This window comes from Triturus cristatus, chromosome 7 (genome assembly GCF_964204655.1).
Source record: "Triturus cristatus chromosome 7, aTriCri1.1, whole genome shotgun sequence".
Taxonomy (NCBI): domain Eukaryota; kingdom Metazoa; phylum Chordata; class Amphibia; order Caudata; family Salamandridae; genus Triturus; species Triturus cristatus.
Genome location: NC_140590.1, coordinates 625,527,313 through 625,546,599, shown reverse-complemented (window position 1 = coordinate 625,546,599; position 19,287 = coordinate 625,527,313). Strand labels below are relative to the sequence as shown.

The window sequence follows — 19,287 nt, the reverse complement described above, 5'->3', positions numbered from 1 at the left end:
CCATCCTCTCGATGTATAGCACGGGGCAAACATCGAAGGATGTTTACCGCGACCCACACATAGATCTATCACTACACTGCTCTGTTGAAGTGACTACTCTTCCAATAAGAGGTGTTTTTTGGGGGTGCGATGTGTTGCAACTGTGATGCCCTAGACTGCCCTTGCAACTTGAGGCCATCCCACCACCATGGCAGGCATCCCCACCACTAGACATAGTGTAGGTGTGTGCGCTTTATGACCGTTGTTTGCGCTGCACTGAATTTTCTCGATTTTCCCGCAATCTTTAATTGGCTTTGACTATTGAAGGACCCAGGAGAGAGGCAAATGGTTTTTCCTGCTGCGGCACATTATACCTAGAAATAGTGTGGCAGGAGAAAAGTGCAAGGGGAGAGGAACTAAGTTAAAAAATCATTTTGGATCATTTTATTCTTATGTGAAAATGTTGTCAGCAATATTTAAGAAGGACTGATACAGAGGAATATAAAATGAAATGTGAACAGCTGAAATTGAAAAATAGAAATGCTAAGTTGAGGGGAGTGATTTCATCTGTATCAAGAAACCATGATGAAGTTAGAGGAGAAGGATGACTCTGGTTGTCTAAACCAGGATGAAGTAAGAGAAGGATGAATATGGTTGTCTAAAGGATAAATCTGGTTGTCTAAACCACGATGAAATTAGAGGAGAAGGATGACTCTGGTTGTCTAAAAACCATGATGAAGTTAGAGGAGAAGGATGACTCTGGTTGTCTAAAAACCATGATGAAGTTAGAGGAGAAGGATGAATCTGGTTGTCTAAAAACCATGATGAAGTTAGAGGAGAAGGATGACTCTGGTTGTCTAAAACCCATGATGAAGTTAGAGTAGAAGGATGAATCTGGTTGTCTAAAAACCATGATGAAGTTAGAGGAGAAGGATGAATCTGGTTGTCTAAAACCCATGATGAAGTTAGAGGAGAACGATGAATCTGGTGTCTAAAAACCATGATGAAGTTAGAGGAGAAGGATGACTCTGGTTGTCTAAAACCCATGATGAAGTTAGAGGAGAAGGATGACTCTGGTTGTCTAAAAACCACGATGAAGTTAGAGGAGAAGGATGACTCTGGTTGTCTAAAAACCATGATGAAGTTAGAGGAGAAGGATGAATCTGGTTGTCTTATCACCCTCAGCCTTCCTAGACGCCCCATTCGTTCCTCGCTGCACTGGCATCAGGACAGAGAAAGAAAGACACATTTCACTGTTGTCAACTTTTGTCTCTACCTCCTACATACAGCCCAGTGCGCAACAGGAGATAAGATTCAAAATGAAAAAGTGGGAAAAATAAAAACTTTGGAACGATAAGTTTAAAAAGCAAACATTAGAAAGGAATTTGCGAGAAAATTGCATTGATATATATTGGGTTTGTCTATTTTTATTAAGAATAAGGTTGAAACCAGAGAAACTGTTTAGACACAATAAAAAAGATGAGCAGCCAGAGGTATAAAGTAGCCATAGAGAGAGATAAAGTGTGGGTATTGCTCCCGATTTAAAGTAACAACAAAGATAAATAATAGAGAGAGGCTAGTTGTTGGGGGAGAAAACAACTGGTGAACAACTATGGATAGGGGAATGCTTTAGTCTCATGAGTGTCAGACGTACCTAAGGCAAACACTGCACAGAGCACCACAAGGTGATGAAGAGTGATAAACAGAAGGGAACACAAAAAAAGACACCAACATAACTTTTTCCTGGCTGGAAATGTTTAATTTATTGGACCAATTGTTTTTAGTTAGCAAAGCATTACGAATTTATTCATGAAAACCCGTTCCTTCAAACATATTAATTTTATAAGTTTTGAATTTGAATCTCATCTAATTCCACTAACTCCTAAACTCATCATGTCTTTTGAAATCAACAAAATGAGGGTAGGGGTGTAATGAGGCCAGTCAAGAAGAACTCAGGTTCTGCTGCTGTCTGCCACATGAAACAGGCTCAGACTCTGAGCTGACCCTTTGCATTTAATAGCAGGACTTCTCTCCAGCCTGGTCCCTGGATTTAAAATACCTGGCTCTGGTCTAGGAAGTATGTGGGTCGTGCCTTTGGTTGCTTTGGTGAGGAAAGGTGTCTCTGGTCTCTGCCGTGATTAAATGGAACACTGGTCTCTGTAGAGAGGCAATGGGGCTCTGTATTTTGCAGTGTCAAAAGGGGCACTTATGTCTTAACTGAAAAAAGAAGCTTTTGGTCCTTGCATCGGTGAAGCTGGGTGCTTTTCTCTACAGTGAGGACAGGGGCTTTGGTCTTTGCAGAGGGGGAGGTCTAATTTGTTCTTTAAGAAAAAAAGAGTCTAATCTATGCACGGTGGAAGGTAGGAACTTGTCTCCACAGTCTCGAATGGATGGATCCTGCCTCGAAAGGAGACTCGTCAACTTTGCAATGAGGAACAGGGCTATAGTCTCAGCAGTGAAGAAGGAAACTTTGGTCTGTGGCGAAGAAAGGAGGCCTCTTCCTTTGTAGTGACAGAGAGGTCTTGTCTCTGCAAGTATTGGAAGAGGTGGACTTCTTGATCGACATGACCTGCATTTTTTCTTCTGCCATGATTGTACATAAGTTAGAGCTGCTAGATGTTTGTCATACCATGCTCTAAGTCGTACTCTTCATAGCTCCTAAATCACAGAAGCAGCTTGTTTGTACAGTCTTCAGAACTCTATATAGATTCGAACAGATTTATTCTCTCAAACTCCCTGGCGATCATGTTGCAGTTTCTACTTTCACATACTCGACTTTTCAAAATCCTTTGAAAAGTTCTACAGCAACAACCGTGTCTGTGTCTTAAGGTTTATCACATGAGCACCGTATATGCATCCTTAGCTAACATTCTGCTTTGGACATCAGATCCTTCTCCGAGGCTTCCCATGTGCTTGCACCTTTGCAAGACTTGAGTGGATTGTAAATATCCTGTAATGCTATATAAGGAGTTGGGCGAGTACCCCACAGAACAATACATTCAAGAGGCCAGCCGCTGAGGCCCGGGTATAAGAGAATTAATCACAATATACTGTTTGCAGTCTGGGCAACCATGCTTTGGAACAAGTAATGTTTAGAGGTTATTGTAAAAGGGGCACTTGGAACCTCTGACAATATTTTTCAGACCAGATGGGATGCATTCTTTACAGGTATGACGAAACTTTGTGCTATGGTATTGACATTTACCTTCAGAAGGTCTGTTTACAGGTTGTTCTGACCATCTTACTAAGAGGCAGGAGTAAAGTGCTGCTCCTTCATATGCACATGACTGCCACCTTTAAAACTTACTTTTATCTTTCTATAGATTACTTCTGAACCCTGTCCAAAGTTGTGACACTGCAAGAAAGTTGACCTTGAATGCCCTTGTGCCTTTTCCCATCTATGCATACTCCAAAACTGCAGTGTTCAGAGAAGCTTAATACTCACTACAAATGAGGGCGGCGGCCATGCGCAGCAGCTTGAATTGGCACTTCATTCCGGACCAATTCTGTGGAAAAGAAGGGAGAAGAAGGAACAGGTAAGGCACATATTTGTTAATTTGTACAAACGTCCGATTACAACACACTGCGGTGTGAATGTATAATACATAATGATCTGACTTAGTACCATACATTCAACACACAAGAAATCAGAAAACGTGTGTCCACAAGATGGAGTTTAACAACAGCTGAGATAGGATTTTTACTCCCAATGTGGCGTTGGGGCGATTCAATGCTCCTCTACGGTAGTGACATAAATGGCAACTGTGGACAGTGGCCGCTGGTGAAGTTTAACCATTCACTTTAGAGAAATGCGAGTCCTAATCAGTAGAAAGTCACTTTTGAGAACCATCTGTTCCGGGTTCAGAGTTTCACTGCCCTGAACAACCTCAATTGAACCTTGACAGGATGGCTGTTACTTTTAGACTTATAAGGTCTGGACCTCAAACCGCTCAGAAGGCCCCATGCAATGTCTGAAGCAAGTTTCACAATGTCAATTCAGCTCAACTGGAACCCTCTATGAAGACGGCTTGTAGTCAAATGAAATCTCTCAGTGGAAGAAGTCTTCTTAGAGACTGAATAAGGTTATGCAGCTGCAGGGTCTGTGCGGGGGGCTTCTTACAAGAGGTTCTCAGATGTTTAGCTTTACTAAGGAAATTTCACTCTAGTGGTAACAAGTTGATATGGGATGATATCTAACTTGGGTTCCACAGCTGAGTTTATCTGACTGATCTTGCAGGGAAAATTTCTGTTGATCATGAAATTGATGACATTGTTCTGAGTGGGAACAGGTGACATTTGGGATGACAGGACAGTATCTGGCAAATTTGCACTTTCCTTCACTGAACTTAGTAAGGTGCATTTGTCTTTCTTGGTAAAGTTTCAGACAGTGTATTTTTGGCTGTGCCACCATTCCCAGTTGAATACCCGCCATGAGTCAAGGCATGTGGTGCCAATGTCTAGTGTCTAGTCAGTTCTGGTACAGCACTTTGAGGTGGCAGCCCTGGGCTTCGACGCGCCTCTATGCTAGTTTCCCGAAGGGGCCCCTTGACTTGATCTTAAGTTATAGGGATGGAGATGTAGTATTCATCTGAAAACTAAATGTATTGCTAAGGGTTGTCCCAGTTACATGTTTCAAAACCTCTTCCCCCATCACATACAGGTTCTTATATTGAGGTCTTCAGTCCAGCAGAAACACAGGAAAGCAAGCTACTAATAAACTTGGGGGGGGGGGGAGAGAAATTTGAATGCAAACTAATTCTACGGTGCTTGTCCCATGATAGATGTAAGTTTCAAGCCTAACAGCTAACCAGTAATTAACCAGTAATTAATTTCTCTCGTCCTTTGAGCCCACCTACCATTTGTCTGCAGAGCAGTCTTCAGGAGCTCCGATGGGAGTTGCCAAATTCCACCTGTAATCTCATCCACCTATAACACATTCTCATTCACCTGTACCACTTTTCTTTGCCAGAGTCCCTAAAATAAACTTTTGTTTCCCTTAATTACAGCTTGTTGACTAAGATCACACTGGAATGTTGCGGTATTCATTTTGGTGCACATGCATGTATAAAGGAGTTATTCCTCTTTCCTCATCAGGGTGAACATGTATACCTTTCCGCTCGTCACAAATGGCCCAGCCTCTGGGACTCACCCAAGAACAAGCCAGCTTTGCATGGTCTTTTGCAGAAAGCCACACTCACAAATGTATGCCTGGAGCTCAAAAAGACGCTGTATGGTCTTTGTTTATTTATGTTTTGCTTTTATTGGACGGAGAATGATCCTTATCTGAAGCCTGAACCGATTAAAGTAGGCATGAAAAAGGCATCCTGTTGGGCTCCACGATGCTCCTAGCACGTAACAAAGGGCACATTGTACAAGTTTAACGAAAATGCTACTATGATTCCACCATGACTGTGGCCATATCTCTCTCTCTCTCTCACCCACATGAAATGAAATCATGAAATACCAGCATTTGTAAAGCGCACAGCTACCTCCGGAGAGGTGTCCCGGCGCTGGGGGCCGTCGGGAAGATTAAGCGAGCTATTGTCCAGAGTCACAAGGTGCTGATCTAATCTGCTGCCAGCTATCGAACCGTGAGCCCCCGGGTTCCGGAGTTAGCCGCCCAGGCCGCTGCACTACACCTTTTCCCATCCACACACACTCCCACTCTCTCTGTTTCTAACTATCTGAAGAAACATGCAACCATGGAACAACCCCCAGACAAACACAAAAATAAGCGCTGGCAAAGCTAATAGGTCTTGCCTATGCAACAGCTATTGTCTTTGCCAATGAGTTTTAGCCATGTTGTACACCAGAGTGGCTGCTGTGCAGCATGGCTAAAAATGAGTGGTGTAGAGGAGAGTGGCGTGGAGTAGAGTGTTGTAGATTGGAGTGTCATGAAGTGGAGTAGAGCATCATGCAGTGGCATAGAGTGGAGGGTTGTAAAGTGGCACAAAAAGGAGAGGAGTGTCGAAGAGTGGAGACGAATATCGTAGAGTGGAGCAGAATGTCGTGGATTAGAGTTGAGTGTTGTGGAGTAGAGTAGGGTGGAGTAGAGTTGAGTAGAGTGGAGTGAAGTAGAGCGGCACAGAGTGGAGTAATGTAGTGTAGAGTGAAGTACAGTGTCGTAAAGTGTCGTAGAGTGGAGTGTCAGAGTAGAGTGGCTTACAGTAGACTCGGTAGAATGGAGTGTCATGGTGTGGAGTGGCAAAGAGTGCAGAAGAGTAGCGTGACGTGGAGTAGAGTAGAGTAGTGCGATGTGGAGTGGCATAGCGTTGAGTGCCATAGAGTGATATGGCATACAGTGGAGTGGTGCAGATTGGCATAGAGTGGAATAGAATGGCACTGAATGGCGCAGAGTAGAGTGGTGTAGAGTGTTGCGGAGTGGAGTGGCACAGAGTGTCACGGAGTGAAGCAGCGTTGAGTGGAGTATCCATGGTGTAGTAGTGCACTGCCATTACAGAGAACAAATTTTCAATTGAAATGACCATTATATTTGCACAGACATACAGTTTTACTGATAAAACCTTTCATTGCACAAAGGATAACTTGTGAAAATGGCATTACCTAATATATTGATTTGATTGTATTAAAATATCTGTTTCCAGCACACTTCAGAATTAGAAAAAAATGTGCTTCGTTTGTACTTTGCTAATATGATATATTCTGAAATATTTGCACAGTTAATTTACAGACATTTACATTTTGTTGTGTGCTGGAAAAAAGCCTTTCCTTTCACACTCCCAGATTGTCAGATAAATCATCTCACTTTGAACTCAGAGAAAGAAAAGTAAACACCAAGCTCCCTAAGAAGACAGAGCCTGACATTTGACCTCTGTCTTTGAATGCACAGCAAATATGACAAGATAAGAACAAAATGTGAAGGCCTATTTACAGAAAGTGATCACTCATGGAAGAATAGAGTAAGCAGGCTATGCTTCACAAGGGAGACAAAGACATGCTGGACAGCCTAAAGCAAATAAAGGCAGCAAATAGAAAAGAAGCAAAAGCGAGTTACAAACCACAAAGTCAATGGTAAGCAATGGGCAGAAAGCATTCTTAGGTCATCTTTCAGAATGTCGCTAAGACGTTCCTGTCAGTGCTGTGCTGTCTGGTAGGATTCAACCTAATAAGGCATGACTTCGGCAAGGAGATACTATTCCAGTACAAATCTTTGGAGAGTGAAAACAATTCCAAATAAAATGTCAAAGGTGAATCAAAATCAACCATATTGATAATGTTTTCCTAGCTAGCCGCTCTGCTCCGGTCCTGGTAATACAGCAAAGCTTCGTAAAGACCCCAGTAAATATATATATGGTTAAAAGTCACTAGAAAAACTGCATCTGGGCCCTACGGATGTGATAGTCCCCTTGGTAGTCAGTAAAGGGCGGAATTCATTGCACTGTAATAAATGTTTAGCTTTTAATCATTTAAGTGATTGTAAATGGGATCTGTTTTCCGAGTTCATTAATATGTCCTTGACCTTTTATAAGAGGTTAACACTCTCGGGAGAGCTGGCTCGCGCGGGACATATATATTCTCCTACAGAGCACCGATGCTGCAACACAGACTGACTTTAAGAGCTTAATCACTGAACGGTATTGATCCGGAAAACGTATTACTCACATAAAACACGAGGGACTCCACTGCCGCGGCAGGCTCTCAGAAGGAAAACAATATTCAGTGGCAGGCGCACAGCGACGCACAAGATGCGGAAAGGAACAAGTACCGGGAATTTGAATGCTGGGTTACTCAGAATTAAAAATGTTGCCAACCTTTCCGATCAGTATTTTGGGGCATATTATCAAGGACGGCGTTAAAATTATCGCCAGTTTAGCGGCAGAAAACTGCCGCTAAAGCGGCGATAATGGGCTTGATAATATGCCCTTGAGAATTCCAATAGAAGCCCAGATTGACACCAGCGTTACAACAAACAAATGATGGACGGAATGCTGACAATGCATACATTCTCCCCCAGTCAAGAGATCTGGGTTAAATCCATCGTTCTTTTGCCCACTACACCACCCCAGTTCAGACATGGCCATATGCAAATCAGTCTTGACCCTGTGCCTCATGGGAACAGTCCAGCCCGAACTACCAAGCCATGTCTTCCCTGGACCGGAATCAAGCATCCTAGGACCGGTTTCTGGCTATCAGCCGTCATCAGCCAGAATAGCTTGACTCCAGTGGCGTAGTGAGCACGGGTCCCACGTCTGGGAATACCCATCCCACTTAGGGCGAAAAGCGTTACAACAAACAAATGATGGACGGAATGCTGACGGTGATGGATTAAACCCAGATCTGTTGACTGGGTGTGAGTGTTTGATTGGTTCTGATGCTCCGTCCATCACCACCTCCTTTTGTACCAGATTGACACCAGAACATGAACTTCTATTGGAATTCTCAAGTGCACATTATCAAGCCCATTATCGCCGCAGTTTTCTGCCGCTAAACCGGCAATAATTTTTAACGCCGTTCTTGATAATATGCCCCTTACTTGTATATCTTCTGCGTACGTTATTGTTAACCATACAGTTAATTCTTTAACAATATGCCCCAAATGTAAGGGGTTATAGACGATAAACATAGGTGAATACTAATTAAACGAGGGTAAGGACGGACCTTTGCCAGGCCCCCAGCTGAATTTTTTGATTACTAAAAATTAGGAAATTCACAGCATCGGACTATGATAAAAAAAAAATATGCCCGGGGAACCAAAATAAATGTGGCCCCTGTTAGCAAACCAGATAGCTCCAAAAGTGCCCCACACGTGCAAATCAGCCCAGTTTTCAGATAGTAAAAACATGCCCCGCGAGTACTTTGTAAATTATGGGCGACTGCATGTATTTGTGCTTTCCGCATGGAAGGTTTGTGGTAATATCAGGGGAATCAACTGTAAAAAAAACAGGCCATATGGTCAGAAAACCGATCCACAAACTGCTAAAAACCGGCCCACACACTGCGACACCAGCCCTCCGGGCACTGCCGGGTTGTCATATAGGCCAGCTCGACGCTAGAGATGCATATTGTCAGATTTTGAAATTTTCTACTGATAGCTTCTCACTAATTCAGATGTCAAGGAAACATTTACGTGATATATTTTAATAACGCAATACTCACAAAGAGAGTTTTTGGACTGCACATTTTTTGTACGAAACGGTGACTTTGGAACACGTGCTGGAGGAAACACTAGAGGGCAGTAGATCCACAGTGACGATTTTAGCAGGGCAGAGGTTCACAAAAGATAGAACGGCTTAAACGTATTTTATGACCTTCTGCCTAAATAAGCACACAATAACACCAATTCACGAGCACAAATAAGCGGAAATAAGGCAGCGAGTCCAGGCCAACATCGAATACTCAGAGCGAATGTGCAAGTATTGGGAACGGTGAAAGAGTACAGAAAGAATATCAAATTCCACGGCAAGGTGTGGATTTACCGTAAATGACCTTGTGGTAGCATACCTGCCAGCTTGAAAAACAATATCACCGTGTGTGGAGGGGGCGCTTCCTCGTGCTGAGAAGTACCTAAGAGGGACTTTTGAACCCCACCCGCCTCCAAACCCTCTCCTCTCATAAAAAGAAAAAGCTTGCTGCAGCTGGTGCCGATGTCCTGGGCAGGGTCGGATTGGCTGCAGCGGGCACTGGGCATTTTCCCGGTGGGCTGCTAGGGTGGGGGCTGGTTTTGGGCCCCTGGGTAGCTGTTGTTTACTACCGGGGACAGGCAATAACAGCCCCCTGGAACAAAATCGTCCGAAACCGGCCCTTGCAAACAGCTCGGTTGCACCCCCTCAGCCCCCCCAGGGGGGCCGGCCAAGCAGTTTGCCAGTGCCGGTCTCTCTTCTAAGTCCGGCCCTGCTCCTGGGGTGTTTTCACAACTCTTAACGGATGTCGTCAGTTCAAAGCCTCAGAAAATGAGCTGGAAAACCACTATTCACAGTGGTTTTCAGCTCGTTTTCCTTGCCACGGTGTGATATCGGCTCCTCGCCAGGAGACCTTGTGATGGGGGCATATATCGTGCGTCACACTGTGGCACCGTGTGAGTTCAAGTATGTCGTAGCTGCGATCGCATAGAGGCAGGCAAGCCAGCAAGAGCGGACACAGAGCAGAACCAGGGGGAATGGTTTGGCTCCAGGAGTCAGAACATGAGAGAACATTGGACGAGTTAATGACACAGCAAAGGCCTTGATAGGATGCGAGACTACTGCAGATGAAATGTAGGTTACTCCTTGAGCACCAGTATTTCCCTTTCCTGCCTCCACCGCCCCGATGACACTGCTGCGACTAAGCCCAGGGGCGTCGGGTTGCCATTGTATAATGCTCAAAGTGACTGGAACAGACACATCACCTGTAGTCATTAAATATAACAGGAAACGCAGGAGACAGCTTCCTCGCACAACATCCTCTGAAATAGCAACCAGATCAATGTTGTCTTCTTACTTCGCAGCTAGACTAAACTTCTTGAAGCTTTTATGGGTATTGACCTTTTTTCAATTTGAGGAATAACCATCGGACCTCTAAAATGTGTCACTCTTAAAAATACAGGATGAAATGTGATTTCAGAAATCTTTATTTGCCATCGTTTAATCAGTGGCTAGTCTCTCACTTGATGTCTGTGTTTGAGTATGTTTTTGTTTATCTGCATATTTTTTTTTCCTTTTACTAATTTGTGTCGTTCTGCAATTACTGCACGGTTCACTGGGGGCTTCACAGCCATGTGCGCCAAATGAGTTCAACCATAAGTTCTGAAGGACATTACTATGTTGATCCAATTGGAGTATTTCTACAATCTCGTAATATTTAACAATCAATACTTGATTCGCAGTTACTCAAGTCAGTTTTGCTGCTTGCATTGTTCTTTTGACAGTAGCCATTAGTTTCCCTATTACACATTTGGCTAGTGGCCTCGCCAGCGTCATCTTCCTCTGAATTACTCCCATGTAGTTTAAAAACTTTTTGAACTCATATCGATTAAAGGCAGATCATTGTTCTTAAAAAGTTTGATACTTCCCATGTTGAGAAGATATCATCCAGAAGAGGAAGTGTAACAGGATGAGGCAGAAGACACCTGCTTTACTAATGGGATTTGTGAGTACTCCTCAGTAACTGCAAATAAATACAATGGAGAAACCAAAGGACCATAAAAATCTGCAGCCAGCGTGGACCAGACCGCATCAGGCTATTCAGACATCTTCATTTCTTCTGGAAATAACCCTTTTACTGTGCTTGGACACAGATGACAAGCTCGCACAATCTCCTCGATTTTGCTACCCAGCCTTAGAAACCACACTTTCTCACGTAAAGTTTATTTGTTGCGGTTACTTATCTATGGTTTTCATGTGCAATGCCAATCACATATCTTTGCAGAGCATAGGGAACTAAATTTGTTCCCCATAACAAAATACCTGATGACGCAATAGTTAATTATTCCAGTAAGTTTTTGAAACAAGAATTTCTTTCCTTTTCACACCTGGCTGGAAATACCTTGCATCGCTTACATGCCGCCATCTGTTCATCAAGAACTGTGTAATCTGTCATTGTTACTTCTATTAATTCCTCTTCTGAGATTCCTTCTGGGATCATAGTTTTGACAAAGAAACAGATATTTTTTCAGCAACAGAATTTTTTACTTTGTCCAAGAATTTGTTCCATTTTAAACGGATGCCATAATCCATCAATCTCATTCAGCATTTCTATGTACACAGTGACATTTTTGATTTTGGGTTACCAAATTTAGCAGTCAGTCACTTTTACAAATGGTTTCCCCTACAAGGTATAATAATGTTCGCAATGCTCAGACCACCACTTCACTTTGTTTATCATGCTGCAAATATTTGTTCCAAGCAAAAACCAAAGGAAATGATGGACGGAGTGTTGAACATTGCAAGCACTCACCCCCAGTCAACTGATCTGGGTTTAATCCATCACCGTTCTTTAGCCCACTCTGCCACCCCAGTTCAGACATGGCCATATGCAAATCAGTCTGACCCTGTGCCTCATGGGAACAGTCCAGCCCGAACTGCCAAGCCATGTCTTCCCTGGACCAGAAACAAGCTTCCTAGGACCGGTCTCTGGCATTTCAGCCGTCTTCATCCAGGCTTACTTGAATCCAGTGGCAAAGTGAGCAAGGGACTCACGTCTGAGCATACCCTGCCAGCTTATGGCGAACAAAGCAAAAACCAAAGGAAATGATGGACGGAGTGTTGAACATTGCAAGCACTCACCCCCAGTCAACTGATCTGAGTTTAATCCATCACCGTTCTTTAGCACACTCTGCCACCCCAGTTCAGACATGGCCATATGCAAATCAGTCTGACCCTGTGCCTCATGGGAACAGTCCAGCCCGAAATGCCAAGCCATGTCTTCCCTGGACCGGAAACAAGCTTCAAATATTTGTTCTCCACCTCAGTCAAACTTTGGCTGGCATGAGACATCACATACCTGGGCATTTCTCTTCCTGGTGTATATTGTACTAGAATCGCAACTGAACCCACCGGACTAGCACCTTCCAAAAGTTCTGTGCAAAGTGTGGGATCAGAATATATCAAATGTATTGCAGAAGATGTGTCCTTTTTTTTTCTTAAAGGCCTTCTCACAGTTTTCATTTCACTTGACCAATTTTCCTGTTTAGTTAGTTTGCACACTGACAACACTCATGGTGGCATGAGTTTTGATACATTGTGAGCAATAACCATTCCCAAGAATAAGTGTAGTTCGGGCACATCTCTTTGAGTGTGTAGCACATGTCAAAGAAGAAACTTTTTTAGGGTCTGACTGCATTTCTTCTTTTGAGAAAATATGTTGATAGTCAATTCATATCACACGTTTCTGCATTTAACGTAAGGCTAGCATTGGCTAGACATCTGCAAAGTTACTCTAAAGCACAATCTTGCGTTTGGCAAAAGACTATCACTATAATTTATGCAATTGACTACCAATCAAATCACATTTTTTCTTGTTTTTTGGCTACAAAGTCCAAAAATTCATATGCTGCAGCCGGGTGCAGTAGAAATAACTTGGAACTGGTAAAATGGAATTTTCAAGGGTCAAATTCTCAATTGTTCAATATAAGGGGGTTAGGCTACATTTTTTTATTTAGTAGATTGGAGTATTTATATACTACAGGCCTAGCCGCAGAAGGCTGTGGAGCGCTTTAGATAAGGTCGGAGTGTGTGTGGGGGGGTCATGCAGGTTGTACGAGCGAGGACAGATGTTTATATAAGGTGAGAGTTACAACGCATGTGCAGTTAGAAACCTAAAGGTAAGTACATACAGATCAGGTTGCAATACGTCGACAGGGGAGAGTAGTAGTTTCTGGAAAAGGGTGGGGAAATTGTAACAAGCATTTACAATGCAATGGTCTCGGCAATATTATAGGTAGAGCTATTGGTATTGCTCATTATTTTTTTAATCATTTTTGTATCCCTAAATAAATGGCATTGTCATTTCTATTGGCATTAGCTTTTTTTTGCATATGTGATACCTATTGCATTAGCAGAGAGAGAGTGAGGTTGTGAGATAGAGAGAGAGAGTGAGGTATTGAAATAGAGAGTGAGGTAGTGAGAGAGAGTGAGGTAGATAGAGAGTGAGGTAGTGAGATAGAGTGAGGTAGTGAAAGAGTGAGGTAGTGAGGGAGAGGGATGTTGTGAGGTAGTGATATATAAGCATAGAGTGATGTTGTGATGTAGTGAGATAGAGAGAGGTAGTGAAAGAGAGAGTGAAAGTGAGTTAGTGAGATAGAAAGAGTGAGGTAGAGAGATAGAGAGTGATTGAGGTCTGTCTGTCATCTATTTATGCCTATCCACAAAAAGTGTATCTACATCTATGCACTCCGCTCTATTCACCCATATATATCTGTCTACGTGCGCACTCCACTCTATTTATTCATCTATTTATGCATATACATAAACTTCCATCTACTTCTATGTAATCTCTCTAGTCTTCATACATTTATATATTTCTACATATATCTATGCATTCCACTCAATGTATCCATCCATACCTATCCACGTATGTCTACATATATCTATGCACTTCACTCCATTTATCTATCTATTTATGCCTATTTACATTTGTCTATCTAAATGAATCTGTGCACTCCAATCTATTTATCCATTTATGCTTATCCACATGTCTGTCTTCATCTATGCACTCCACTGTATTCATCCACATATTTTATATCGTTCTACGTGTATAATCTGCACAATCCACTGTATTTATCCATATGTTTAGATCTTTCTACGTGTATCTGTTCGTCCATATATCGATATCTTTCTATATATATCTGTGCACTCCAGTCTATTTATCCATCCATGTATACTTATCTACGTGTGTCTACATATATCTATGCACTTCACTCGATTTATCTATGTATGCCCATTTACGTTTGGCTATACATGATTCTGTGCACTCGACTCTATTTAGTCATTGTTTATGCCTATCTACTTATAACTACCTAAAAGCATCAATGCACTCCATTCTATTCGTCTGTCAGTTATACCCATCTGCCTACGACTATCAACCCATTTATTCAACTATGTATACATCTATGTATACCTTTCCACGTGTGTCTGCATGTATCTATGCACTTCGCTTTATTTATCTATCCATGTATGCCTACCTACGTTTGTCTGTACATGATTCTGTGCACCCCACTCTCTTTAGCCATTGTGTATGCCTATCTACAAGCATCAATGCACTCCATTCTATTCGTCTGTCTATTATACCCATCTACCTAGGACTATCTATCCATGTATTCAACTATGTATCCATCTATTTACTACTTAGGACTATCTACATTTATATGTGCACTATCTATGTATGCCTGTCTAGGTAAGTATAATGTAGCAAGCGCTTCGCGCCCCATATAGCGATAGTAAGCGCTATATAAATGTTGCAATACAATACCTCTATCTACTCCATTTATCTATTTATGTATTATTTTCTAGTTATGCCTCTCTACGTGTATTTATGCACTCCAATCTATGTATTTCTGTCCATACAACCAACTATTTTCAGCTGTCACTTTTAAGAACCTATGAATATATTAACCGTCTAAGAATCAGACTACAAATCTACCGATTTTTTTATTTCTTTCCCCGCCAATCCCTGCATCCACCCGGCAGTCTGCCCGCCAAAGAATCTGTCCAAGTGGCTATATTTGCAATCTCTGTCATAGCATGTCATGTGCGATTCCTGAGTTCTATAAACACCAGAATGATCCTCAGATTTAAATCCTGGGTAAAGTCGGGCGGGCCTCTGTGTTCTCTCATCCGAGATGTTTTCATCTCTAACAGGGGGTGCAGCGCGTGTAGTTTCCTAGGTCGACCTAGGCTGTGACCAACACTCGTGCTCCTTCAATTAGTAATGAGCGTGGGGGTGAAGGGTGCACTGCTCAACAAAGCCGGACAGACGACACGTGAAGGTGCTTTTTCCAATCCCGTTACTCCTATTCTACTGCGAAAGAGGGTGGCGTTTGTGGTAAATACAGAAAACATGCGGAAGTGCTGCGGCTGCACCCCAAAAGGAAGGACTACCCCCTCCGGCGCCACATCCTATAAGCAAAACGGTGGCTGGTTGGGGGGGGGGGGGGGTACCTGCATTATCCAAATATTATCTTCTCTGATCCTTTAAGTAGACATTTTCTCGAGAATCATTTAAAAATGTATTGTTTTTCATCAACTACTACCCGACTCATTGTGCCAAAAAAAAATCGTGACCACAGGAATACACGTGCTTCGAGGCTCCCGGGCCGCTTTTCGTGGCACTACATTTTATGGCGGAGGATTATGTTTTACAATCAACTTTGATTATATGAATAATATTATTCCCTCGCATTGCTTTAGTTTGTTCAATGACCCTTGTCTTGTACGAAAAGCATAATGCCAGCATTTGACAAAGAAAGAGGGAGGGCTACACGGGATAATGAATGTCCCTTTTCAGGCGGCCCAATGCTTTATTGTTTATTATGCAACTCAGGATGCGTCATTGTCGCTTAATATCCATCAAGAAATACAAACATAGAATCATTTTAAACGGCGAGGAGAGGAAAGGAGAAAAGGCATTACCTCATGTCCTCGACGCACAACAGCAAGAAGATCCTCACGGCCGGCCAAACGATAGCAAAAAAAATGGCGGATGGAAACTTCGAAACTTTTTCGGATTCGGGGGCGTGTTCCTGCCGTTCTAAAAGGGCGTGGCTAAAAAGTGGAAAGAACAGCAAGGAACACGCCCCCGAATCTGAAAAAGACAGAGCCTATTTGGAGGGACGGCTCTCTCCTCCAATGGCAGGCCTCCGTTTAGGAAGCCAGCCAATGGAGGAGAAGCAAAAAGAGAGGCGGGCTAAATAGCCACTCTAGGAAACATTAATTCTTCCGACTTCCGGTTCTGCCTTCGGCAGACCGGTAGTCCTCGACCTAAAAAGGAGGGTTTTAGTTTCTTTGTCGAATGTCAGGAGATTGAGGGCCAATGAAAGGGGGGATTGTTGCAGAGAAAGGCTTTCCATCGTTGGTCCATGTGTGACAGTGTCTTCACAGCATTTTAGGGCAGCCACTAACCATGGACCACCACTCAGCACTCCTCTTCCAGGTATTGTGGGCACAGCAGGAGAATCGCTGTCTTTTCGCTTATACTTTCCTCTTTTTGGTGATTTCCATGTTCACCAGTTTGTTTTTTTACAAGAAACTATATTGAGTTTTCTCTCATAATATCCAGACCAACATGGCCCTCTGATACAAACAAAGCATCACAAACACATTGTCCATACACAATGATGCAGTCATAAGATATAACAATCTATCACCTCACCCCTCCCATGATCCACAAAACGATCGTGACAACATCATGTATTGTAACCTAAATATGTTGCCTGGAGACCTCATGGCTTAACATTATACCGTCGTATTTCTGTATCAATCAGGGATTCAACCAAGGGGGCCGGTGCAAGAACCAAACCCCTGTAGTCTGCCCACAGCTACCAAATCTTATTATGTTTTTGTGGGCACCCCACGCCCGACAGACTGTGACTCCCATCCCCATAAATGATCTATCCCCTTTCTCCAGGTACCCACAGTGGGTGGTGTTGCATCCTTCCATAATTTAGCGATAGCCCTCTTTGCTACGGTGAGGCCTAGAAACAACAAGTGCCTTTTATATCTATTACCACCTATCCCCTCAGTACTATCAAACAGGAGTATCTTAGGGTTGAATGGGGCCTCCCAGGACAAGACCTCCTCTAGGCATGACACTGCACCCCGCCAGAAGCCCGTCAGGGCCATGCTATCACACACTGTATGTAGGAAGGTGCCCTCACTCACGCCACAGCAGAGGCATGCCACTGAAGCAATGGCACCCATGCGCCATAAGCGATGTCTAGTAAAATAAACTCTATACAAGGATTTTAGTTGGATGAGACGAAGTAGAGATGGGATCGCCGCCTCGCGTGGGGCTTTCAGGGCCTCTGGTGAGTCATCATCTATTGTGGTTATATCCCTCAGCCATGTCTGTCTAAGGGCTGGCATTGTGGTGGCACTATGTACAATTAGTTATTGATAAATCTGCTTTATCTTGTGTGTGCCTAAATCGCCTGTCAATAATTTACCTTCCAAGGGGTTGAACTCGGGTAGGGTATAGAGATCACAGATATATGAAGTTAGAGTGCGGTGCATCTGTAAATATTTATATAATTGACTATGATGTAGTTGGAAATTAGTTTGTTTCTCTTGAAATGATTTTTGGACTATGCCGCGCATGACATCTTCCAGAGTGGAGATACCCACTGCGTCCCGCAGTCGAAACCCTGGCAAGGATGCCACCCGACCAAGGAAGTCTCCCATCTATGCGGTGTTATCTGTGTCAGCTTCTCCCACCAACCCATCTGCCAGAGTGATCACTTCCATCAATGAATCACTACTTGAGTCGCCGGGGGAAGGGAGTTTCTCATTTTCCTTCCATATAGAAGGTCTAGCATCGGCACGTCCCCCATCGCCCAGCCCTCCGTCGCATAAGCTACATCAACCTGCGATGTATACCACCATTCATTTATAAGTAGTAGATGGGACACAGTATAATATGAATATATGTCGGTGCGGCTATGCCACCATTATAGGTAGACTGAAAACATGTCCGGAGGGTGATAAGTACCACTTCACCACTCCAGAGAAATTGGGTCAAGACTGTATTCACTTGTCTAAACCAAGCCTGGGGAATTGCAAATGGATAGTTTTGAAGATGGTACAAAATCCGGGCCATGGAGACCATCTTAAATATCATCGAGTGACCCAACAGAGAGAGGGGCAGCGGAGACCACTGCCTGACCTCAGCCACGGTCGGTAGTAGGAGTAACTGCAGGGCGGTGACGTGGGGAGGGGGAGGGGGATGGGCAGGGTGGGGGGTAGTAAACTATGGATTACGGAGGTTTACAGGTAAGTTAACATATAAATTAATAAAACGAATTTCGTTGCGTGCACTGCATCCCCAAATGTGATGCAGTGCACGCAATGAAATTTGTTTTATTAATTTATATGTTAACCTACCTGTAAACCTCCATAATCCATAGTTTACTACCCCCCACCCTGCCCTTCCCCCTCCCCACGTCACTGCCCTGCAGTTACTCCTACTACCGACCGCGGCTGCCTGACCTCCTCCCTCACATGTGGTAGTATGGGGGCCATATTGTGGGCCCAGGATGTAGCAGGATCTGGTCAATATATACACTTAGATATTTAAATCCAGTGGTAGCCAATATTAGCTTGGACTCCCATGATGTATCTGCGGTGGTCCCATTAATAAAGAATGCCACTGACTTTGTCCACGTTCATACGCAGACCCGAAGTCTCATCAAAGATCCGCATTATTTGCAAGATAAGACGGCCAGAAGATCGAGGATCAGTAATAAAGAATAAACCATTGTCTGCGTATAGGGCTATTCTGTCAGACAGCTCCATAGACCACTCCAACCCTCTTACTAATGGATCAGACCCCACCCATGTCGCTAACGGTACTATCGCAAGGGTGAATAAAAAAGGAGCCAGCAAGCATCACTACCGGGTGCCCCTGGCAATCTCAAAGGGGTTGGAGATCATGCCGGCAACCCGAACCGTGGCTGTTAATTTGCTGTATAAAAGCCAAATATATGGCAGGAAGCGCAGGTCTAGATTGATACTACGGAGGAGAGCAAACAGGTATTGCCCACTGACTGAGTCGAAGGCTTTATCTATATCAGCCAGTAACACAGTGGTGGGCCGCCCCAATTGGTCTACCATCACCAATGCATTATAGACTCGCAGTATATTCTGGCATGTAGCCTTCTGA

The 19,287-nt window shown here is 43.4% G+C and overlaps 1 protein-coding gene across 2 annotated transcripts in view; it reads right to left on the bottom strand.

Moving 5' to 3' along the window:
* The window catches only part of RHBDL3 (rhomboid like 3), a 531,476-nt gene that overhangs the window by 6,093 nt on the left and 506,096 nt on the right, over positions 1-19,287 (bottom strand). For both annotated transcript variants that reach the window (XM_085617225.1, XM_085617226.1), the window contains one exon: positions 3,425-3,485. In XM_085617225.1, coding sequence (XP_085473351.1) covers positions 3,425-3,485 — 61 coding nt within the window. The remainder of the gene's footprint in view (positions 1-3,424; positions 3,486-19,287) is intronic.